A 22,315-nucleotide genomic window follows, 5' to 3' on the forward strand; every position below is an offset into this window, starting at 1 on the left:
CAGTGGTTTAGGCCGCAGTTTTCTTTTTGATGGTTTGATGTTGAATCTCTTATTCTGAATTGGCAATGGCGTCTGGGAGGATGAGTGTTTTTCTTGTTTTCTTCAGTTCAATGTGCCGGCACAGGCGCTCGAGTCTTGTTCATTTCTTTCTTGCGACGACGGCCCAATTGCAGATATGCTAGATTGTTTTTTTGGGGCGAGCTGGGAAAAGCCTCAGCATGAAAAATATGATGGACGCGACACCAAATTCAATACTCTTTTGTTTCAGTACAACATGTATGTTCAACCATGCACAAGACCAGGGCAGTCAAGCCCAAAAAATGGTTCATCATCAATAAACGGCTTTTGCAGTATGGTTCAATAGAATGGATTCAGCCTCATAGTCAATGACTCGGCCCGTCAGCTGGTGGCTGCTTTCTTATCCTAAACAATATCCGAAAGGTTTGGTTTTGTTGCAAGCGAAGTTGCCGAACTAGCATTATTACTCAGCAGCTGAGTTTTTCGCAGCGTAAAGGTACCACTTGTAGTCTGCGTGCGACTCGAGTAGAGTCAGTAGAGTTTGACTTGCGGCGACCGACGGATATCGGATGCACAGAAGAATGATGAAGTTTGGGAGTCGAGCGTGATCAGGCCGGCATGACAGTGCACCACGCATGGAAAAGGCAGACAGCTAGGCGCCGCGGACAGAGCAAAATCCAAGCAGGGATCGGTGGTTCTTCAATTTGTGGATATAAATGAGAAATAGAGTGGTTAGTCTCGCGTGCGGCCACGAGCACGAGCAGCGGTTGGCGTGCCGTTCAGTCGTCCCTCTGTCGACATGGCGGGCCGAAAGTTTGGGATCGGCGAGATTTGGTCACAGATGGGCCTGGTGGAATCCTTTGGTACTGGCGTCTGGCGGGTTGAAGAGTGATTTCATCGTGCCCCGCGCACACAAGACTTGGTTGAGAGTCGTCGTCTTCTCTGATCGTCTCTTTTTTCTCATCCTCACAGCTTGCCCTCGTCGACCTCGTTATCCCTTGGACCCAGCAGTGCTATGGCCGAGTGAATCATCCGTCTCCAGCTCTTGTGCATCCCACGTCACTTCACCGCTTCCCGCATCAATCAAGATACTATATAATAGCCCGCTCAAGCCTAGACCCACCATACGATATCCGCTATCCTCGAACTCGGACCTCTGCTTTCACCATAACAAAGACTCGGACTCCGTCCACACGCCCTGAATATTCCCACAGTTCAATCCTCTAGGCCATGGCGACAGCAGCAATGCATCACATTATGCCCAAGCTGCACATTGGCAGCAGCAGAGACAAGGATGGTCGCAAGGAGAGCAGATCAGAAACTTCGGCCAACAACCGCGCCCGCGAAGAGGAAAAAAATAGGCTTCTTGCCTGGGAAGCACAGAAGCAGCCCTTGGAGTACGATCAAATATTAGTCGAGCCCAACTCGAAGCCTGTTGGTCACAGCTCAAAGGTCTTACGGCGCGAGGACTTTGATCTCGTCAAGACGCTCGGCACTGGTATGTGACAGACAGCCCGAGTTCAAGCGACATATCACATTTGCTGACTACTTGTGGCCTCGTAGGCACATTTGCAAGAGTATGGCTTGCGACCTTGGTCACTTCGAAGAAGGAGGATGCAGAGAAAGTCTTTGCTCTGAAGATACTGCGCAAGACTGATGGTGCGTGAAGCTGCGCTATCTCTCGCCGAGAGAAGACTCTGACAAATCTTCCAGTCATTCGCTTGAAGCAAGTAGAACACGTTCGCAACGAGCGCAATGTCCTAGCTGCTGTGGCCGGCCACCCATTCATTACAACAATGGTCGCCAGCTTCCAAGACCAAGACACCCTATACATGCTGGTATGTGGTCCGCAAAATGCGCTCGGCCGTACCCAAACTGACTTCTCGTGTCCTGGACACAGTTGGATTATTGCCCTGGTGGTGAGGTTTTTAGCTATTTGCGCCGCGCCCGCCGTTTCAACGAATCCACGTCACAATTCTACGCCGCCGAAATCGTCCTCATCCTCGAGTTCCTGCACGACCACCAAGGTGTCGCATACCGCGACCTCAAACCGGAAAACATCTTGATTGACGCAGAAGGACACCTCAAGCTTGTGGATTTCGGTTTTGCAAAGAAGGTCGGAAACAGTGCGTAATCTCCCATCTCCAGCCTTCAGGGTCTTGTGCTCAAACTGTCAAACGGTTTTGGCCCTCGGCTCCTTTGGCCACGTTCTGCTGAATAAAACAGTTTGGCTGACTTTGGGACTCAAACTAGGAGAAACATACACGCTGTGTGGAACGCCAGAGTATCTTGCGCCGGAAGTCATCCGAAACACTGGTACGTCATGATGCAGCGGAAATTCAGTCTGGTATACTGACTATTTGCTAGGACATGGCCTAGCTGTCGATTGGTGGGCATTGGGCATCCTGATCTACGAATTCCTGGTCGGTCAACCGCCGTTCTGGGATCAAAATCCTATGAAAATCTATGAACAGTATGCCGAATTTCAATGGGAAACCTAAGGCACAATCCAGAAGCTAACAAGGATTTAGAATCGTCGAAGGCAAACTTCGCTTCCCCTCTGCCATGTCACCGGATGCTCGCGACCTGATCTCACAACTGTGCACAGTGGATGTGTCAAAACGTCTGGGCAACATCAAAGGCGGTGCTTCGGCTATCAAATCACACCCCTGGTTCAAAGATATCGACTGGGATGCCATGTACCACCGCAAGATGCAAGGTCCCATCGTACCGCATCTACGAGGGCCCGCTGACACACGAAACTTCGACGAATACGATCCAGAACCTCTTCACAAGGACCAATACACAAAAGAGCTGAAGGAGAAGTACGAAAGTGCGTTCAAAGATTTCTAGAGAGAAATCGCACGCCTAAGGTGGGTTGGGGGTCAAAGCATGACATTACGATTCATCACCATCCTTCCTCTTACACCTTGCTTTTAACGACCCTTTGCTTCCCTTTCACATTTTTTACTTGGATAATTTCCTCTTTTGTCAGCTTGCTTTAAAGCGAAGAGTCTGCCAAGATATGTACTCACGACCTACCTCTTATATTCTGTACAACCGCGCGAAACGAACGATAAGAGCCGGTACTGGCTGAATGCCTAGCTAACGAGTTCTCCATAATACAACAATTCTGCCAAAAACAAAAAGACCACAGCCATTACAAGCTCTACGAAGAGATGATCAGCATTGTGTAAACAGAGCCAAGCGGGGTTAATTCCGCGCAAGGCGTCTCGTGGTTCTCCAAGCCTTGGACCCCGCATGGTTCTAGTTTACCCCTCCTTACAGTCGGTTATAGACATTATATCTCGGCGCATAGGAGTGGTTGGTGGATGCTTTCCATGTGATCGCGTGCATTGTATCTTTTTCATCCCGTGTCTGTCTCTGACAATCACGACGTTTACATCTGTTTCCATTGGCTACTGGGAAGGCCTATTCAACGACCAATCAACGCAAGCATCTTCTAGCCAGTGGCTATCCATCAAAGAAGACATTAGACGTCTCAGACTATAGTGAAGCAGACAGAATACCGAATCACGAACAACTGCGGTTGTCCTCTCCAGGCTATATCGACGTTACTACAACAAGAAGGATTGATCACTTGGGTCGAGCGCCAGGCAGAGACTTGAGCCTTATAAACTTCAAGCATGCACCTCTTGCGATCTTTTCGACACTTGATAGGTATTCCTAGGCCATCTGCCCGGTTTGCAAGATGTACTGTGGCTGTCCGGAAACCCAATATTGTTCGTGGGCTTTTGACCCAGTCAAGAGATCGTGGACCTAGCGATGTGAGTATGACCATTGTTATTTAAGATCTAGGTATCACAGATGGAGACGGTGCCATGTTGTCGAAAGAGAATCGTTCAGCTAGCCACATGCTAACTTTTTCGGGCCCAGCCTCCATTGATCACACAGACTATTCCGGAATACTTTAGAGATGTGATTAGCGAGCATGGTGATAGACCTGCGTAAGTTTACATTTCCCTCTTTCTTTCTATCCGGAAATATGAGCTGAGTGTTAAATGCAGAGTGATAGCTCGTCATCAGAACACAACATTGACTTACCATGATCTGGACATACAAAGTGATGCTCTTGCACGAGGGCTTGAGAGACAAGGAGTCCAGAAAGGCGATCGAGTTGCTGTAATGCTGGGAAATGGAGTCGAATACTGTGTCGTAAGACTATTCCCTCAGTTGTGTGCTGCAGTGTCGGCATTTGTTCTGATTTCCGTCACAGGCTACATATGCACTCTTCAAGCTCGGTGCCATGCTCGTACGTTGCAAGACCATGAACCGACAAACACAGATACTGACCTGTTTCTCCTCAGGTCCCTCTAAATCCAGCCTTCAATGCTTTACAGATCACTTCAGCTTTGACTCACCTGGCCGCATCACACCTAATCATCTCCTCCGAGATCAACCTCCCCTACAAAGAACCAAAATCCGTCATGCCATTGCTCGCCCACCTAATCCCAGACATGAACAAATCAAAGATGGAGTCCGAAGCCGTACCCAGCTTGAAACGAGTCATTGTGGTTGAGAACTCGATGGGCAGAGTGCAAAGTGGGGCTTTTGGTGCTTTGAGCAGTTATGTGGATGTGTTGAGGGATGGAGAGGGTGAGAGATTGGTGCCGAAGCTGTTGGATAATGATGAGGTGGTTAATATACAGTTTACGTCTGGTACGACGAGTATGCCGTAAGTTTGTGGTGTTGGGAAACAGCTTAGGGGAGATATACTCACTTCCAGGGGCTAGGAAAGCAGCATGTTTGACGCATCGATCTGTGCTCAACAACGGCAAGAGTATTGGCGATAGGATGTTATTGACACATAAGGATGTTGTCTGTTGTCCGCCGCCTTTGTTTCAGTAAGTCTCCTCATGCCTCAGTCTACGTATATGCTGACAGGAGCCCAAGCTGTTTTGGAGCCGTTCTAGGCTATATGGCAACCAGCACACATGGCAGCGCCATCGTGCTACCATCCGAATCCTTCAACGCCGAAGCCACTCTCCGCGCAGTCCAAGAAAACGCATGCACAGCACTCTACGGCGTACCCACCATGTTCATCAGCGAGCTGGAGTTACTGGCCTCTGGTGCAGTGCCATATGAAGGCTTCTCTCAACTGCGCACAGGCATTGCAGCAGGCAGTAGCATCCCTGCAGCTTTGATGAGCAAACTCCATAATGTTCTTGGACTGACACAATTGACTATTTGCTATGGCATGACGGAAACTAGTCCGGTCAGTGCGATGACGACGACTGATGATCCGATGTGGGCGCGAATTGAAACTGTGGGACGACTGCTTCCTCATGTGGAAGCCAAAGTCGTAGATGCGAATGGGAAGATCGTGGCACCGAATGTTCGAGGCGAGCTCGCCGTAGCTGGATACTTGGTCATGTAAGTGTGGTTGACCCTGGGCAATGAGCTTCCACATATGGTATACTGATGCTGGACGCTCCAGGAAGGGCTACTGGGATGATGAAGCTCGTACTAAAGAGGCCATCCGACCAGATGAGGAAGGTACACTGTGGATGTACACAGGCGACGAAGCAAGCATGGACGAGAATGGCTACGTACGCATCACTGGCCGCATCAAGGATTTAATCATTCGTGGCGGCGAAAACATCCATCCTCTGGAAATCGAGAACGCCATCCTCAAACTTCCATCTGTAACAGATGTTTCTGTGGTCGGATTGCCAGACCAGAAATATGGTGAAGTGGTTGCAGCTTTCATCATGCCCAAGAATGCAAATGCAAATGAGGAAGAAAAGACCAAGATGGCGAGGGAGATTAAGCAGTGGGTCAAAGATACTCTGAGCTCGCATTTGGTTCCAAAGTACATTTTCTGGTCCGAGGGTTGGCCGAAGACGGCGAGTGGAAAGGTAAGCAATGGATATAAAAGCGTTTCACGTTCGGAAGGAGCTAATCACATCCAGATCCAAAAGTTCAAGCTAAGAGAGACAGGTATTGAGCTTGCAGCCAAGGGACATGGTGTACATACTTGACACTCCCTTCCGATGTGTGTATGTAGCTACGAAAATGCACAATATCAGTGAAATAGAACAGTGCCTACTGCCAGTCGAAATTTGCTCCTTGCTGTCCCTGGGTGCAGAAGACGTGTTGGACACTGGAGCACAGGGAGATCAAGACTAGTAATCTTGGATTCGAAAACTGATCAAAGCGACATAAGGATCTTTCAAGCACCCAAACCTTCAAAGGACCTTCAATCAAGACTGGTTTCTGAACCGAGACGTTGTCGATGTCCAGATGCTCGAGTAGTATTTTGATGACAGGGTGAGGGGCTCGTCGATCCGATCCGTTCTCTTCCGAGTACGGAGCACGCTTCCGAGAATGGAGACCGAATTGTGGGGGACGATTGGGAATACGAAGGCTGGACCCTCAGGCATCAGGAAATGAATCCTATTCGAACCGACAGCACGCTAGGATAAGCCACGATGAAAACCTAGAGACACATTCAAGCAGAGATCGGACCGTCTTGAACAGACTCAGGTTTTTTCACAAAGACACTGAGTCAGAGGTGATAAAAACAGCGAAAGTCAGAAGAAACCAAGCACCGACTTCGCTTTAAGGGAAAAGCTTGCCTGTCGTCATTTGACATTTGACGCGCGACGCCGCCGCACATCTCAAAGTTCGGTTCGCGGTCGCTCTCATCTTTCGCTCTGCTTGGTAGACACAAGACCAGCCATCAATCATGGGTCTCTCCAAGTCGACGAGGATATGCATCCTCCTGGCGATCGATACCATCTTCTTCCTTATCGAGCTCATCACCGGTACGACTGCCCCTCAGCCGCGGCTATCGACAGGCACTGACAAAGCACACAGGTTATGCCGTCCATTCGCTTGCCCTTGTGGCCGACTCCTTCCATATGGTCAGTCATTACACTCTTCAGAAGCTGTAGCACTCGTAGGACTGACACCCGCGTCTCCAGCTTAACGATGTCATCTCCCTACTCGTCGGTCTCTGGGCTGTCAAGGTCGCCAACCAGAAGACAACCTCCAAAATGTACACCTACGGCGTATGTACCTATACCTCCCGAATCAATCGCTCACCAGCTCATACTCTCCCAGTGGCAACGCGCCGAAACCCTAGGAGCCCTGGTCAACGGAGTCTTCCTCGTCGCTCTGTGTCTTTCCATCTTCCTTGAAGCTATTCAACGTTTCGTTGAACCGCAAGAAGTTAGCAACCCTAAGTTTGTGCTGATTGTAGGATGTCTCGGTCTTGCCTCAAACATCATCGGTCTTTTCCTCTTCCACGACCACGGTCATGGCGGTCACAGCCACGGCGGTCACTCCCACGGTCACGGTCACTCGCACGGAGACACCATCAACGATGCCGAAGAAGGCCGTGCTGCCCAGAATGAAGATGCTGATGTCGCTGACGAATCTGGAAACGTTGCCGATGTGCTGCCTCAGAGCAGAGTTGCAAACTGGCCTAAGACCAAGAAACCCTCAGCAAGCGGCTCCGGAACTAGCGAAGACGCCGAAGTCTCACAATCTGGTCACCGCCGTCAAAAGTCAAAGTCCAGCCGCTCTCGTTCCAGGGCTTACTCCGTCGAAGATGTGCCAGTCAACCCCTCATCTTTCCGTCGTTCAATCATCGAGACTAGCAGACTCCAAGACATCGAATCTGGCGAAAACACCGAGGAATCTGCTGCAGAAGACGACCACGCCGAGGAGACAACCCAACAGCCTCTCCTCAATAAGAATGGATCCAACGGCTATGGTAGCATCCAGAAGTCAAAGCCCATCGACCACAAGAAGCACAATCACAGACAGCCCAAAGAACAGACCAGTAGTGGTGGCCACGGTCACTCTCATGCCGATCTCAACATGCGTGGTGTATTCCTTCATGTCATGGGCGACGCTCTTGGAAACATTGGTGTCATTGCCTCTGCACTATTCATCTGGCTCACCGACTACAGCTGGCGCTTCTATACTGATCCGGGTATTTCCCTGATCATCACCTGCATCATTCTCGCCTCTGCCATCCCCCTTTGCCTTGCTGCCTCTCGTATCTTGCTTCAAGCTGTTCCCGCTGGTCTGAGCATTGATGATATCAAGGAAGACATTGAGGAGCTTCCTGGTATTGTTAGTGCCCATCACCTCCACGTATGGCAGTTGAGCGACACCAAGCTCGTTGCAAGCTTGCACGTCCAGGTCGACTTTGATTTCAAGGGCGAGGGATCGGCCAGATACATGGAACTGGCCCGCGCCATTCGCGACTGCCTTCACGAATATGGCATCCACTCTTCTACCATTCAACCCGAGTTCTGCCTTGATCCTGAACACGACCATTCCGCACCACTTGCCGACGATGAACACTTCGGTGGTGTAGATGGAACCTCTTCCCGTAAGACTTTGAAAGGTCAACCCAGCAACGCAAACAGCCTCCGCGCTGCTGCAGATGGATGCTTGCTTGACTGCGATGACGCATGCAATGGCAACAGCTGTTGTGCTCCTGCCTCTGCTGAGCCCACACAGGATCCACATGACCACGATCACGACCATGATGACCATGGTCATGGCCACAGCCATTAGAAATGGCCACAAGGTTTTTTGCGTCCTATTTCCAAATCTTTTTCTAGACTCTTTTCTTTTCCTAGAAGCCTAGTGTTAGTGCCCGAGGATGAGTCCGGTCGTTCTGTTGGAAACGTTTAGAAGTTCTCTTTGAACCTGGTCGGGACATATCACTTTAGCATGGCTGTTTTGTACATCACTATTCTATTTCACATTTTTTGTAATCCACGCACGCCCTCCCTGACGATATCAGTTGGAATTTTTCAGACATGTCTTTGTGTTGTTCTCAAGTCTGACACGAGTCCGTTTCACTTCACCCTCACTTCACTTTACTTTCACAGATCCGCTTAACATCGCACTCAACAGCCTAACAGTAATTCTCACTGTCTTTACCAGTGTTTCACCCTGCCTTCTCGTCGCAACAAGCACCGACTACGAGATCCGCACTAAGACACCATGGCAGCCGGCGGCAGTGGCACTGGCGCTACCAGCAAGCTTGACACTGTCGAGATGGATGCGCAGGATCTGACCCCAAAGGTCGAACTAGGTAGTAGTGATGACACCCCGAACCAACAGAGCCGCATCTGCTTCGCGCCCTCTGAGCAAGGCTATAACCATGGATCAGATCGTATGCGACCCCTTCGCACCATGCCATTCGACTCCGAAACCTGGATCGGCAACTTCGACGACCTCGGCAGCCGTGTATGGCCACATCCCAGCTTCAAGGAGTTGCTTGCACGTTCCCTCACTGGCGACCCCAAGTTCCCACTACCGGACACAGTGGCTAAGGATAGTCGATTCCAGAACCCGCGTATGCGGTGCTGTGGCAATAGCTGTTGTCCGACCACTCACAGCCCGTTTGTAGAGTATGAGAAACCTTCTCGCCTTGAGACGCTTGCATTTGAGCGCACACAGAATGTGAGATGATCTGCCGGATTAGTTCGACGTGTTGCTTTACTGACATGAATTCCAAGGTCGTCGTATACCCATTCTACGTACGCTTGTCCAAGCGCACCGGACTGCAGAAACTCTTTGCCATTGTGCATCGTCACAAGGATGGCGAGTACAAGTTCTGGAAGGCCGACGGCACTTACCACGAGTCCTATGGTCTTATCAAAGGAACTATCTCTATTTTCCAGAGTCCCAAGTCTATTCACAAAACCAGTGTCGGCAGTCTGAGCTCTTCGAAGAGGAAATCGATAAGCACACCCACCAAGCCTCGTGGTTCTGCAGCACAGCTAGTCGAAGATCTTGACGACACACCCTTGCGCGTCATTCAAAAGGCACGCACTCTCAACAGGAGCAAAGATGTGGAGCGTTTGGACGAAGATCTTTTCAGAGACCATCCTGAGCCTCCATTCAAGAAACGGGCTGTGGCAGGCTCATCCCTGGTACAGATGAGAGAAGGCGACAGTACAAAGACCTCAAATACAGCTAACTCGCGTACACCAACCCCTTCAACGAAACCCAGTGTCCGAGATCTCTCAAGAACACCAACCAAACAGTCGAGCTACGCTAGCGTACAGAAACCCACCCGCACCCTGTTGCAAGTCATCGAAGTATGCATGCTTGCTTATCACCTTACTGGAAAGGATCTCAAATTGATGTACCGCACTAATGCATTCACTATCGAGTCCGACGAAGGATCTCTAATGGATGATACAAATGGTTGTGCTTTCGAGATCAACGAGCAGCATGCACAGTACGTGTTGTCTAGCAGTCAGAAATCTCTCAAGGTCATCATGAGCAAGAGCACAACCTGGAGTATCACTGAATCAAACGAAGAATTGACTGGAGGTATCATCCTGTTGGAGTTCGGTGGTGTCAGTGCTCGTGATGAGTTCATAGCGCATCTCAAGCACATGGATGGGATCAGTGTAAGAAGCATTTGCTGTGCTGATGAGTAAGACGATTTTTTCACAAAATCAGTACCAACTGAGACTAACAGTTACCAGCCTAGTTATCGAGCCCATGTATAGTAAGCTGCTGAAGCAGCTCGCCCAAAGTCGGAAAGCTATGTTCGATGCCGGAGAAGAGCATGAAAGCAAGAGCCAGGTACCAGCTGAGCCGGACGAGTCACTTCCTGCGGGAGAGAGCTCTGAGGTCGATGGTGGCAGAGCTGCGCCCTGTCCTCCAGCCTTGACTGAGACCGCCTCTTGTCAGGTTCCAGCATCCTCTGCAGCCTCGACATGTACGACAAATTCAGTCACTCCATCGTCAGTGGAGCTGCCCCAGCCCTACTCCTCAGTCAGAACATCGACAACTACAAGCATCTCTGAAGCCGTCCCCAGTCCGACTCAGGAGACAATCAACACCTCTCAGCTTGGATTAAAAGTTCCGACTAAGGAAGATCTGATGAAGAAAGAGTTGCTGCACCTGTTGCGCGAGGTCTACATCAAATACCCGAGCGCTCAGGACGACGATCATGTCGAGGAGATGGCGCTTTTGTTGAAGGCTCCGCTCCTCGCCGGTGACAAAGCACGTGTGAAGGAGCTGAAGATGGACCTGAAAGTGTATCTGATAGCACACCATGGTTGACAATTGTGAAGGCGTGGAAGTACGAAGAAAGAGTAACAGAGGTGAAGAGGAAGGGTCTCAATTGGTGGCTCGAGGAGGCAAAGACATGTGACAGCATGTTGAAAAGTTGTCGAGGTGTTGAGTAGAGCAGGCATAGACCAAGAAAGAAGTCGCGGTAGTCATTCGAGCAGGTAGGATCTTTGTTTACAAAAGGGAAGGCGCGTGTTGTGGTGCAACAATCGCGCTGCAACTTCCCGTTGTTTGTTCCACCTTCCCACTCTTCGCACATCTTTTCCAGTCAAAACATACCAGAAGAATCCAACGCATTCTTTGTCTTCTATCGGACGAACCTCTCAAAGTACAGTAAGTAGCTGACGCATCTCCTACATGCCTTCAACACCTCACTGACCCATTCAAGATCTCACTTCGAGAACACTTCCTCTCACATTCTCGCGCAATGCCTCGCGACAAGCACAAAGGCATCTACGCGTGCCTCTCTCCATTGAGCGATCCTGGAAACCACGGCTCGGACCCTACCAAAAGCCTCCAAGTGGCACCATTTCGATCCGAGAGCAACTCGATCTGGATCGGCTACTATGACAAGCCCTCGAAGAAATATTTAGGAGTCTTTCCAAGCCTCGATGAGGTTCTCGATCGCTGCCGACGCAACACTACAGCCGGTGGTTCAAATACCATGTTTCCTCGGTTCAGGACAGGGGTACGGCTCGAAACCGGTGTTGTCCCCGATCAAGACTGCCCTGGCAGCTTTCTGAGACATGTATGCTGTGTTTCTTGTCAAGACGGAAGCGCTGATTGTGAAGAACTCATACTCAACTCGATTCCAGTCGAGATGATGAGTCCTTACCGCACCAGATACGAAAGAGTCTACCTGCTTGTCTACAAGTTCTATCTCAAGGGCGAGCAAATGGTTGCATTAGTGCATCACCTCTCTGCGGGAAAGTTCTTTTTCCAGAAAACAGACGGGACCCTATCGAAACTGTTCTGTCTGGACTCTAAACACGAGTGCGTTGGCATGTCACAACGTCGCACTCGTCAGGGCAGTGAACTTGACTCGGACACTTCCAGCTTGACCCAATTCGACTGTGCCGAGGATGAGGAACCGACAGACGTAAGACTGCCAATCGGACTCGGTAGACCGTGATCACTAACCAGTTGAGCAGGTTCATGTATCACCTCGAGTATCTCTGAGGTCCAGCCAAAGTCATCGACTCCAAGAACCAAGAAACTCAACTGTGGCGCCATCTCCACAAACTCCATTTCTACCACGAGAAATGCCAGCTCCGCCGCGTGCGCGAGGCCGTGTTGTCATCGACATGATTGATGACGACGAACCTTCACCAGTCAAGCAGGAAAACACAAACTATCCAGCGCACCTGATGGTCCCGATCTCCTACAAGACCCCAACGGCTACTCCAGCATCTACTCCATCTGTTGACCCCAGCGAAGACCTGTCTTTCACTGCGCAGTTCGGACCAGATCCCCTTGCAGAAGAGTACGGTAGAATTACCACCCAGATCTGCCAGGAATACTCGATGAGAGTATTTGCACTGGCAGAAGTCAAAGATTTGATACAGAGGATGAAGCAAGCCGTCAAGGCAGACGATAGAGCTGCGCTTTGCCGTGCTTATGGTGCTCTCCAAGCATTCTTGATCACGGTTGAATAGTCAAGACATTGTTCAATGGAAGCACAGTCTTGTCTTTCGATTGCATCGCCAGGATTTGGCCCATAATTGCTTCCTTCTTGCGTTCCGCCTACCTTTCGTGTTCGCTCCTTCGCTTTGCAACATGCGGAAAATGTCTAGTCTGAATTCATAACAACTTCCATATGTGAGATACGGAGAAATAGAGCGTGAGGGTTTGTACTTGATACGATCCTGAGCTGTCTTCAACAATGCAAAAGCAGAGTATGCCATTCGGAAAGCAATGTTTATTATCATGTCTTTGTGTACCATGTCAATTCTTCTATATGCCTATAACCGTTCAGTAGGAGCACCAATTAGCAAGAGCAACATCTCCGAGAGAAGGCGCGTCTGCTGTTGTCATGAGAAGCTGTTCTTCGCCCTTTCCTTCTTCCTTGGTGCCTTTGCCATGTATTCCTTCTTCGTACAAGATGCCCATGTCTTCATTCTCCTGTTGCTCCAACTCATCCATAGCATCGTTTCTCTCAGTCTGATGACCGATACTTTGGCATTATCGGCCGTCCGTTCCAGCTTTTATGTCTAGACCAACCCATCGCCAGAACAAGCGAAATGATGCATGTCATCGCTCATCCGATATCATCTTGATCTGGATCATCACCACTCGTACTGCCTCTCTCGCTCCGATCTCGGTTGCAAAGCCATTCATTCGACGGACAAAGCACTTCGAAGTCTGCTACAACATCGATGGCATCGACACCAGTACCCTTCGATGAAGACCATTGAAGAGGTGGCAAGAAAGATGCAGACAACGCAGCAATTACAGAGTAATCACAACAAAACAAGCAGTCAAGAAGGGCCAACCTGGGCTATGGAGAGGGCTACATCTCTGCCTCTTGACAGCAGCGAAGCAACAATCCGAGGTCACATCCAAACAGTTTGTCAATGTCTGTAATCTGAGGAGACCAGCGCCTTCCCGTACCGCGGATCCAGTGAAGAATCAGACCTCCTGTACACTTTTGCCATAGACCTCGGCGTTATACTTCAAGCTCCCTCAGAGCGAGATGGCCACGCACGATGTCTCAGTCCCTTCTTGGTGCGAAGTCTGGTGGAGGCTCTGTATTGCTTGCTCTTCTCTTTTTCGTGTGATAGTGCTGAGTATGCGTGTCAGATTGTTTCTCAGTGCCTCATCGTTCTTGAACGACACCTGAAGGGCTTCAAGCTCTGCACCTAGCATGAGTTGTGTCAATCTGCTCAGAGCCAACCACAAGCAAAATTTTAGCGAAGATACACTGTTGAATTGGTACTGGTCATGGTAGATCATGTTGCACAGCGAGGAAAGTTTATTCGCTCTCTACTCAACCCTCCTCTGCACCTTGGGAGCTCGAATCTTGCTCTTCACCCAATCGGGCACAAAAGCCTTGACACCCAATACCTGCTCCTCGGCACTAGCGCCCTTGACGACGAATCTGTCCTCAAGGCTAAAAGTGCTGGGTTCACCAGTGACTTGCAGGTCAGTCATGAGCTCCAGCCTACACATCGCCAAACCAACATTTCCAACACCGTTGATCCATTTGCCTGGCTTGCCTCTCTTGCCTTCGATCGCAATCGCCGCATCGCGTTCTGGAGTCGCAAACGTGGTGTCAGGATCGTAAGAAATCTTCTCTGGTGGTTGAGAGGAAGTGTCGAAGAGAGAAACTGGCAAGACTCGCCTTCTCACAACTCCAGTATGATGAGTACGGATTGTGAGTTCCTGACCGACATAGCAGCCTTTCTTGAAATCTATGCCTCCCATGATGTCGAAGTTGGTGTTCATAGGCAAAACGTCGTCGCGAGGGATCTCGTCTTGTCCTTCGGGGACACCACGGGTGTATCTTCGTATCGTGTAGGCGTCTAGTCCTGCATCACTCAATCCTTCCATAGAAGCATGTTGCTCCAATAACTTTGTCGATGGCAACAAGATCCTCTGGCCCAAGCCTGCCGCTCGTGCATCCACCATTGAGATATTGCCTTCTGCATCGACATTGGAGCCTTCGCCTGAACTGTTGGTATGCGGTGTCCACTTCTGGTCTTCCCTCCACGCCGCCCAAATATCCAATTCACCCTCTTCCAAAAGTCTGAGCTGGAATTTGGACCGTAGCTTGTGTCTCTTGAGATGTTTCAGCAGATTGCTGGTTTGTTGCGCGTCAACTTCGACCAAGTACCCAGGATCCTCGGTCTTGTTGTGCTCGGCGTGGAAGGTTGACCCCAGAGTTGGGTACACGAATACATCGTGCAGGACTTTTCCCTGAGCGGTAAGGAAAGCGGCGAAGAAGGGCGAATGCGATGCAGGATTGACATTGTTCGTCAATATGCCTTGAAGGAACTTTGGCGCATCGGGGCCATGAAGGGAGATCAAGCGGCGGGTGGACAGTTTTGCTGCGCCGGAGGGCGGAGGCGTGGGCGGGAGCGGTGTTGTTGTGGTGGAGTATGTGCGTTTGGTCTTGGGAAGACGACGGAGACAGACAAATGGCTGTCTAGGATTTGTGGCGGCCATATTTGCGGTCGTGACTTTGTTGTGCTAGGTGTGCAACTGATAGAATGTGTACTCCGCAGCAGCTTTGGGATTGCTAAAGATGAGTCTCGCTGACATCATCCGACTTTTTTTTGACCGAGGCTTTCGACGAAGAGCAACCTTCGCTCACGGCATAGCAAGCATTCATATTATTATGTGAATACACAATACTCTCAGCGACAGACATGTGTCTGAGTAATGAATCAAGTAGATGACTCTTACCAGTATAAATCACTGCTCACAGGGAGGAAACACATCATGGGAAAATCGTCAAGAGACATGTTGATTGATCGAATCTTGAAATGAATGACTTCTTAAGAGCTATAAATTGTGTCCTATCATTTAGACCAATGGATGTCTGCTCCGTCCCACCATATAGTCTATAATCAAACAGGACCTCTCTTGGGACCCTTGTTCTTCTCGCTCTTCACCACGCCATTAAGATAGTCAAGGAGGAATCCTTTAGCTTCCACTGGAGTAGATGGCGACCTGAGCCCATCATTGTCTCCTCCATTGCTCACCGCCGAAGATGCGCTAGCCAGCCGTGACCTGAAAAGTGACGGATCCGATGGTAGAGGTGCTCCTGAATTGTTTGACATGGCTGATCCGGATCTACTCTCAGCCTGAGCAAGTCCAGGATTCTGCTTTGCAAATAAGGCGAGGAGCGCATTACGTTGCTCTCCTGTAGTTTGCATAGGCTGCTCGGCACCTGGAGCAGATCCTGGCTTCTCGGTCTTTGGCCTCTGCAGAATCTGTGGTTGGAACTGCTTTGGTGCATCTTGCACTTGTTTCGAAGCAGACTGCCTCGGCGCTGCTTGCTTTGGCGTGGGCTGCTTAGGAGGAGGCGGTTGCCTCACCTGAGGCATCTCGGGCGATCCATTTTGATCAGCTCGAGGTGAAGGCCGTTGCAAAATAGTGAAATTAGCCGGCGATTCAGTCTTGTTGCCTCGTCGCAGTTTATGAGGAGTCTGAATAGACTCTGAAGACGGGGGTGCGGGCGAACCTCTATTGGCCGCCGAGCCAGGTCTTGGTAGAATCGACACTGGAGCACGCGGAGCATCGGGAGCAACGTGCTTATTCGCAGCCTCCGGCGCAGCTCCGTTTTGAGCAGCTTGAGCTTCTTGTACAACTTGCTTCGCTGGAAACATATCTCCCTTTGTCTGTGCAGGTGGTGGAGTTGGCTTAGCCTTTGGTAGCGTTCTTGTCAGCATGGCCAGACTTGCGTTCCTTTGTTGAGGAGTTGGTGCCGCCGGAGTGGGCGTCGTCGTAGAAGGCGCCATCGAGGCAGGAGCAGGATTTTGGGCAGTATGGAATGGAAGGGTTGTCTGAGGAGGTTGAGAAACCGGAGCCGCTCTAGGAGGGTTGGGAGACTTGAAGAGACCCAACAAGGAGTTTTGATGTTCGGATCGTCTACGAGAGTGTTGCGCGTCTCCTGTAAGCTGTTGCTGCTGTTGGGCTTGCATGTGGTTCTGATTGGGACTAGGGAAAGACATAGAACCGTTGCCATACGGCATCTGGTTATGACCAACGGGTGATTGAGAAGGTGCTTTGAAAGCACTCAGCAGATTCATGGCATGGTTGTTGAGTCTTGGAGCGGGCAACTGGGATGCTGATGGAGCAACTGGACCGTGAGCGATTGGCGCAGGATGGCCACCAGGGAACAGCTGCTGTTGCATCGAAGGATGCGAGCCTTGAGGATGTACATGATGAATAGCATGTGGAGGCTGCTGAGGCATGTGTGGCATGTCTGGTACGACACGTTGCAGATTCTCGTGAGTACTTTGGCCGAAGAAGCCTGGCGGGTGAAGGGACATGTTACGCTGTTGAGCTGGTGAGGGGAAGGGGAAGCCAGGAGGATGCTGCTGTCTGACAGCAGGCGAAGCATGGTGATGCTGATAGTGTGGAGTACTAGGCTCTGGAGGAGTGCTGGTGACCTGATCCAGAGGGGTCACTGGCGGCAGATCGTTACCTGCCGGTGGAGCTAGTCCACCAGGAGAAGGGTTACCACGAAGCATGGCCAGCAGTGCATTTGCCTGATTACCCTCGCCATTTGCTGTCTGAGGCGAGTCCTGAGATGGCACATTGACGCTCAACAAACGTTTGAGCTCAAAGGCGGCACTCGCGGCAGGAGCTTCCACAGCCGGCGAATCTGAAGGAACATCCAGAGCTTCCTCGACAACAGATTCGACCTGGGCTTGACGAGCAGCATCACGTTTCTTTTGCTGGTTGATCCACTTCTTCAACGGAGGCAAGAAGGGTGCAACCATGTATAGTTTGTTGGCGCTTACAGTACCCTGGTCAGCGTTGGGGTCTTGGTGATGAGAGATGACACGGTTGTTCTGTCTCTTGTTGGTGTATGATGGCAGATCAGTCAAGCGGTACCAAGCAATTTTCTATAGTCAGTCAGCATGTTATCAAGGGCTGCGAGGATGGCATCAAGAGACGAACGCTAATCTCCTTGCGGGTCTTTGGTTCAAAATGGGTGTCGAGGGGGACACCGCGGAAGACAAACATTCGCAAATGCTGTTCACGCATCGTCACGTCGATGTATTTCTGGTCGTCACTGGCAAGACCAGCAGCAGCAATGTCATAGCCCGTCTCTTCCCAGACCTCACGGATGGCGCAGTCAAGATCTGGCTCGTCCTTGTTGATCTTTCCACGAGGGAAACTCCATGTAGCACTCTTTTTCCAGCCCTTGACAAGGACTACCTGATCCATGTCATGGTTGAGCAGGATGGCGCCTCTGACGGGGACGCGGGTCTTGTAGGCGAGGAACTCTTGATAGGCGGCGGTGTGCTGAGAGTCGGAGAAGGTGGACAGGAGGGGGCAGTGTTGGAAGATGCGAAGACAAAAGTCCCTTAGGTTGAGCGAGGGTAGAGAGGGGTCGGTGGGACGGATGAAATCCTCATAGAACCATTGGGCCTCTTCGACCTGGAAGCAGATTCGGGCGACGCTCTCGAGTTCTTCTTGGGGGAGGTTGATGATGAAGCGGACACACAGGTCATCTAGCCAGTCGACTAGCTGCATTTTTGATTCTTGCATTTTGACCGGTGTCGCGCAGCATGTCCGGGCTCTGGAAGTGGCCTAAGTGAAGGCGTGTGTTCCCGTGCAATACAGGAAGTGACCAAGCCTCGATCCGATCTAGAGAGGCTTCTGGTTTGAGGATGAGTGAGGGTGTGGATGAATACTTGTCGTGTTAGGGGAGGGTGTGTGAGGATCGACGACCTGTCTGTCTGTCTCTTGAGTGCTTGCGCTTCAGTCGCGACGTGCGTCACTGCGAGCTCCTTCACGCCTGGCCTGTGCACTACAAGTCGACATCTCCCAGCGACAGACAGTGATATTTCATATTATAAGAATGCACAAAGGTACTCAAGCAAGAGTTGAGTTCAGAGAGATTTTCCAAAATCACGACTCTCAGTGGATGGTTCTTTGTTTTCAAACAGAATCGTGCATTTCGATAGCGTCCATATGATAGACTTTGGCGCATAAATCTGTCGCATCAACTCTTTCCAACCTTTCTACTCATCCACAACTATCGCAACCATGCCTGGCGACGACGACTTGATCGAGGCCGCTAAGTCGACTGCCATCGACTACTATGAATTGCTAGGCATTACCTTTGAAAACTCAAGCGAGTCGGATATTCGACGTGCATACCGTCGCACAGCTCTGAAATACCATCCGGACAAAAACGCCGACAAACCAGATATTGTCGAGAAATTTCATCTCTTACAAATCGCGAACGACGTTCTATCCAGTCCCGAATACAAAGCTATCTACGACAATGCCCGCCGCGCCAAACAAGAAAGAGAAGAGCGCCACCAGGCTTTTGAGGGAAGGCGTCGACAGATGAAAGAAGATCTTGAAAATCGTGAGAATGCTAGTCTGAAGAGAAAACACCAGGAAGAGGAAGAGGGCGACAAGTTACAGCGCGAAATTCAACGTTTGGCTGCTGACGGCAAGAGACGACGTCTCGAGAGGCAAGAGCAGCTGAACCGCGAGAGACTGGAAGAAGAGGAACGTCTCGATCGTGAAAGAAACGGATACATGTCACCACAAACTCAAACCCAAACTACACAAGGTGGTACTGGCGTCGCTGATATCGACCGCTCTATCAAGGTCGTCTGGTCCCAGGAAAGCGAGGCTATTGACAAGGAGCGCTTAACCTCCATCTTCGCCTCGTTTGGCAAACTGCAAGATGTGGTCATACTCAAACCCAAGAAGAAGCGCCTGGGAGAAAGCAAATCGAAAAATTTGGTCTCGAGTGCTCTCATAGTCTACGAATCGGTCGTGGGCGCCCATGCTGCAGTCTCGGACTTCAAGAAACGTCAGTCAGAACCAGATTTCAAAATGATCGACACAGTCTATTGGGCATCAAACAAGGAGCCTGACTTTTTGCAACGTCCGTCAACTCCAGTGTCCGCCTCACCAACCGAGCCAAAGTCAACAACGCGACCCATACATGAAATACCTGGCATGAATTCACCTATCACTCCGCTCAAACAGGCAGGAGGTGGCTTGCGCAAGGTTCCTTCCTTTGCTTCCTTCAGTAGTGCCAAGAATTCGCCGGTCGCTCCTGCCGCGTCGAGCCTTAGTCTAGAAGAGCTCACTATGATAAGGCTGAAGAATGCTGAGAAGCGTCGACTCGAGGAACAGATTCGCAAGCAGGAAGCCGAGGATGACTCATGATCACTCTCTCAGTGGATGGACGTACTTGACAGGACAACTTTCTGCAATCGGATAGTGCTAATTAGCTGGCGCGAAGAAGCTGGAGAAAGCAAAAAGTAATAATGATACCCCTATTTTGATACACAGGTGACGTCTCTCCACTCCCAACATGAGCTGCTTACGTACTATAAAAAGGCAGAGTGTGCTTCTTCTGCAGCATCGTTCCACTGAGAGCCCCAAGAATTCTGTGCTCTCAGTGGAGACTCCTTCAATTCGATCAACATCGTGACTTTTCATGGCTATATTTTTGATTGATTGCTTCTCTCGAGAGCAATCATAACTTGGCCTTGTCATCTACTAACGAGCCCAACTGCTCCTTCATAGTCGCAGTCATGCCCTCAGATCTTGGCCTTCTGCTTTCTCGATCCACAAACACGTGTACGAATTCGCCAACAGCCTTCACTTCCTCAACACCACGCTCAAAAACACCAATCTCGTAGGTAACACTGCTCTTTCCTAGCTTCTTGACACGGAGCCCGAGATCAACCAGCGCAGGAAATCCTACCGGAGCTAGGTAGTCGCAATGCGAGTGTACTACCAGTCCAATTAGAGGTGATGTTGGCGGATCAAGCTTGCAATGCGTCATGAGATATGTGTTGACAATGCTGTCGAAGCTATATAACAAAGGTAAGTACAGTCTCAAACTCCGGCTTGGTGAGTCAGAAAAACGTACAGGAAGTAGTATACACTGTTGTTCATGTGGTCGTACATGTCATTGTCGCTCCTACATAAACGCGTGGTCAGATATGCATTACAAGCACTTTTAGTCGACTTACCATCGTGTCCGGTATTCAAGATGGAACCCGTAATCTTGCAGTCGTCGCTTCTTCAATTCTGCGATATGTGCCATGGCTCTAATCTCGTGAGTCTCTGCTTGCAGATGAATTTACTTGGGAGGCTCGTTGACAAGGTGATGTCCAGGGTGGTTGCATGTCTACCAAACTAATCGGTCGGTACAAGGTCCAGATCGAGCCGAGGCACACGGGTAAACCACGGTTTATATCTATCGATGCGCATAGAGCGCCAGACTCGCGACTCATCCTTGATTCTCGCATGCTGCATGCATGTCCGGCAAGGCTGCATCACAAGTATCATAGACAATGCTCGTCGCCCACCAGGCAACCCGCCTTACCAAGGCCAAGTACGAACGCTCTCTTTCTCACCCACCATCCTCACTTTTCGTTTCCTTTTCTCTCCGCTTAATTGATGTATCATGTTCAGTCGCTCGCTATATACACTCAATCCATCTATTAACCAAACACAATGTTTTCAACACGGTCGTATGCGACTTTACTGCTCGTATCCCTCTCCCACCTCGCGATAGCATCCCAACAACCGCAAGACCTGGAACTGAGAGGCGAAGGCGGTGGCTGGACAAATGCTTATTGCATTTCTTCAAATCAAGACCTCACTGCTGCGACAAGCGCGCAATGTCCTTCTTGGGCGCTTATTAACTGCAACGCCATCCAAGAACCAAACTAGTCAGTTCCTCTGCCAGTCCTCCGATGTGGTGTGTTCCTTGTCGTCCATAACTAAATCCATATAGTTGCTGTACACCGAGCACCTACTGCGCCCGCGCCTTCGACAACACAATCGGCTGCTGTCCCTGGGGCCAAACCTGCAACCCCGTCGTCGCCGGAACCTGGCAACCACAACCCACCAGCACAATATGGCAGCAACCACAACCCTCCACCGTCTATGTTACAGAAGTCCATCCTACAACCACTTTAGTATATGCAGCAGGTCAAAATACGCAACAGGTTACCACTGTGTATAACGGTGTTGGAGAAGGGCAGGGGCAAGGTCAATATTGCTCGACGTTGTATGCGCACGGAGGGAATTTGCCTACAACTGAGGCAGGCACCTGTGGTACGATATTGATTGCTAATGCTGCGGTGAAGGGAGTGACGATATCGATGACCACGGTTATATGTGTGTTACTTGCTCTTGGTGGAGTTGTGTTACGGATCAGGCTATGAGATTATGAGTATAATGATATGTCTTCTGGTAGTCCTTTGGTCTTCTTGATGTGCTTTTGGCAAGCTACCACTTCCGCTCGCAAATGATGACCAGGTCACGAAAGGCAAGAGCGGCTGATTGAACATCGAGCTGACCTAGTGGCAACGACCTTGTTTTTTTTTAAAAAAAAAAAAAAACCAAGAGTAACGGCGAAACGTTCACTGACCCAACAAGACGCGGTGACAAGACTACTAACGAGCTCCAGCATCATCAATCTGTAGTAGATCGTGTATAAAATTTGATCAGCTTTCAGATGTCGAGCTTGTGATTGCGCGGCTTCAGTCGT

At 50.2% G+C, this 22,315-nt stretch overlaps 9 protein-coding genes across 9 annotated transcripts; 6 read left to right on the forward strand and 3 right to left on the reverse strand.

Moving 5' to 3' along the window:
- Positions 1 to 1,275: 1,275 nt before the first annotated feature.
- On the forward strand, positions 1,276 to 2,871 carry M437DRAFT_37872 (Pkinase-domain-containing protein; the record flags this gene model as incomplete). The annotated part of the gene is made up of 7 exons (XM_041019733.1): positions 1,276 to 1,516; positions 1,582 to 1,677; positions 1,732 to 1,856; positions 1,919 to 2,144; positions 2,272 to 2,334; positions 2,386 to 2,491; positions 2,550 to 2,871. 7 exons carry the CDS (start codon positions 1,276 to 1,278, stop codon positions 2,869 to 2,871), a joined length of 1,179 nt encoding a protein of 392 aa, XP_040884601.1.
- A 975-nt stretch (positions 2,872 to 3,846) lies between these two features.
- Positions 3,847 to 6,020, forward strand: M437DRAFT_80223 (acyl-CoA synthetase/AMP-acid ligase-like protein II; the record flags this gene model as incomplete). Its single annotated transcript, XM_041027314.1, has 9 exons — positions 3,847 to 3,855; positions 3,916 to 3,986; positions 4,047 to 4,194; positions 4,256 to 4,291; positions 4,347 to 4,714; positions 4,773 to 4,883; positions 4,933 to 5,412; positions 5,477 to 5,897; positions 5,952 to 6,020. The coding sequence occupies 9 exons, from the start codon at positions 3,847 to 3,849 to the stop codon at positions 6,018 to 6,020; spliced, it is 1,713 nt and encodes a 570-aa protein (XP_040884602.1).
- Positions 6,021 to 6,727: 707 nt separating this feature from the next.
- Positions 6,728 to 8,528, forward strand: M437DRAFT_61974 (zinc/cadmium resistance protein; the record flags this gene model as incomplete). Its single annotated transcript, XM_041024005.1, has 5 exons — positions 6,728 to 6,806; positions 6,859 to 6,905; positions 6,966 to 7,052; positions 7,105 to 8,386; positions 8,518 to 8,528. The coding sequence occupies 5 exons, from the start codon at positions 6,728 to 6,730 to the stop codon at positions 8,526 to 8,528; spliced, it is 1,506 nt and encodes a 501-aa protein (XP_040884603.1).
- Positions 8,529 to 9,009: 481 nt separating this feature from the next.
- Positions 9,010 to 12,755, forward strand: M437DRAFT_61975 (uncharacterized protein; the record flags this gene model as incomplete). Its single annotated transcript, XM_041024006.1, has 6 exons — positions 9,010 to 9,471; positions 9,528 to 10,456; positions 10,509 to 11,035; positions 11,369 to 11,433; positions 11,489 to 12,199; positions 12,252 to 12,755. The coding sequence occupies 6 exons, from the start codon at positions 9,010 to 9,012 to the stop codon at positions 12,753 to 12,755; spliced, it is 3,198 nt and encodes a 1,065-aa protein (XP_040884604.1).
- A 1,327-nt stretch (positions 12,756 to 14,082) lies between these two features.
- M437DRAFT_80227 (Aminomethyltransferase folate-binding domain-containing protein) lies at positions 14,083 to 15,264 on the reverse strand (the record flags this gene model as incomplete). The annotated part of the gene is made up of 1 exon (XM_041027315.1): positions 14,083 to 15,264. The coding sequence occupies one exon, from the start codon at positions 15,262 to 15,264 to the stop codon at positions 14,083 to 14,085; it is 1,182 nt and encodes a 393-aa protein (XP_040884605.1).
- A 2,231-nt stretch (positions 15,265 to 17,495) lies between these two features.
- M437DRAFT_18772 (DCP2-domain-containing protein) lies at positions 17,496 to 18,309 on the reverse strand (the record flags this gene model as incomplete). The annotated part of the gene is made up of 2 exons (XM_041018973.1): positions 17,496 to 17,675; positions 17,731 to 18,309. Coding segments are annotated over 2 exons (759 nt in total), but the record flags the coding sequence as incomplete, so codon positions are not given.
- Positions 18,310 to 18,825: 516 nt separating this feature from the next.
- Positions 18,826 to 19,971, forward strand: M437DRAFT_71393 (DnaJ-domain-containing protein; the record flags this gene model as incomplete). Its single annotated transcript, XM_041025666.1, has 1 exon — positions 18,826 to 19,971. One exon carries the CDS (start codon positions 18,826 to 18,828, stop codon positions 19,969 to 19,971), a length of 1,146 nt encoding a protein of 381 aa, XP_040884607.1.
- A 313-nt stretch (positions 19,972 to 20,284) lies between these two features.
- Positions 20,285 to 20,860, reverse strand: M437DRAFT_37612 (Thioesterase/thiol ester dehydrase-isomerase; the record flags this gene model as incomplete). Its single annotated transcript, XM_041019667.1, has 3 exons — positions 20,285 to 20,624; positions 20,684 to 20,734; positions 20,787 to 20,860. The coding sequence occupies 3 exons, from the start codon at positions 20,858 to 20,860 to the stop codon at positions 20,285 to 20,287; spliced, it is 465 nt and encodes a 154-aa protein (XP_040884608.1).
- Positions 20,861 to 21,273: 413 nt separating this feature from the next.
- On the forward strand, positions 21,274 to 21,989 carry M437DRAFT_36195 (uncharacterized protein; the record flags this gene model as incomplete). Its single annotated transcript, XM_041019397.1, has 2 exons — positions 21,274 to 21,491; positions 21,557 to 21,989. 2 exons carry the CDS (start codon positions 21,274 to 21,276, stop codon positions 21,987 to 21,989), a joined length of 651 nt encoding a protein of 216 aa, XP_040884609.1.
- Positions 21,990 to 22,315: the final 326 nt, after the last annotated feature.

This window comes from Aureobasidium melanogenum (assembly GCF_000721775.1).
Source record: "Aureobasidium melanogenum CBS 110374 unplaced genomic scaffold scaffold_1, whole genome shotgun sequence".
Classification (NCBI taxonomy): Eukaryota; Fungi; Ascomycota; class Dothideomycetes; order Dothideales; family Saccotheciaceae; genus Aureobasidium; species Aureobasidium melanogenum.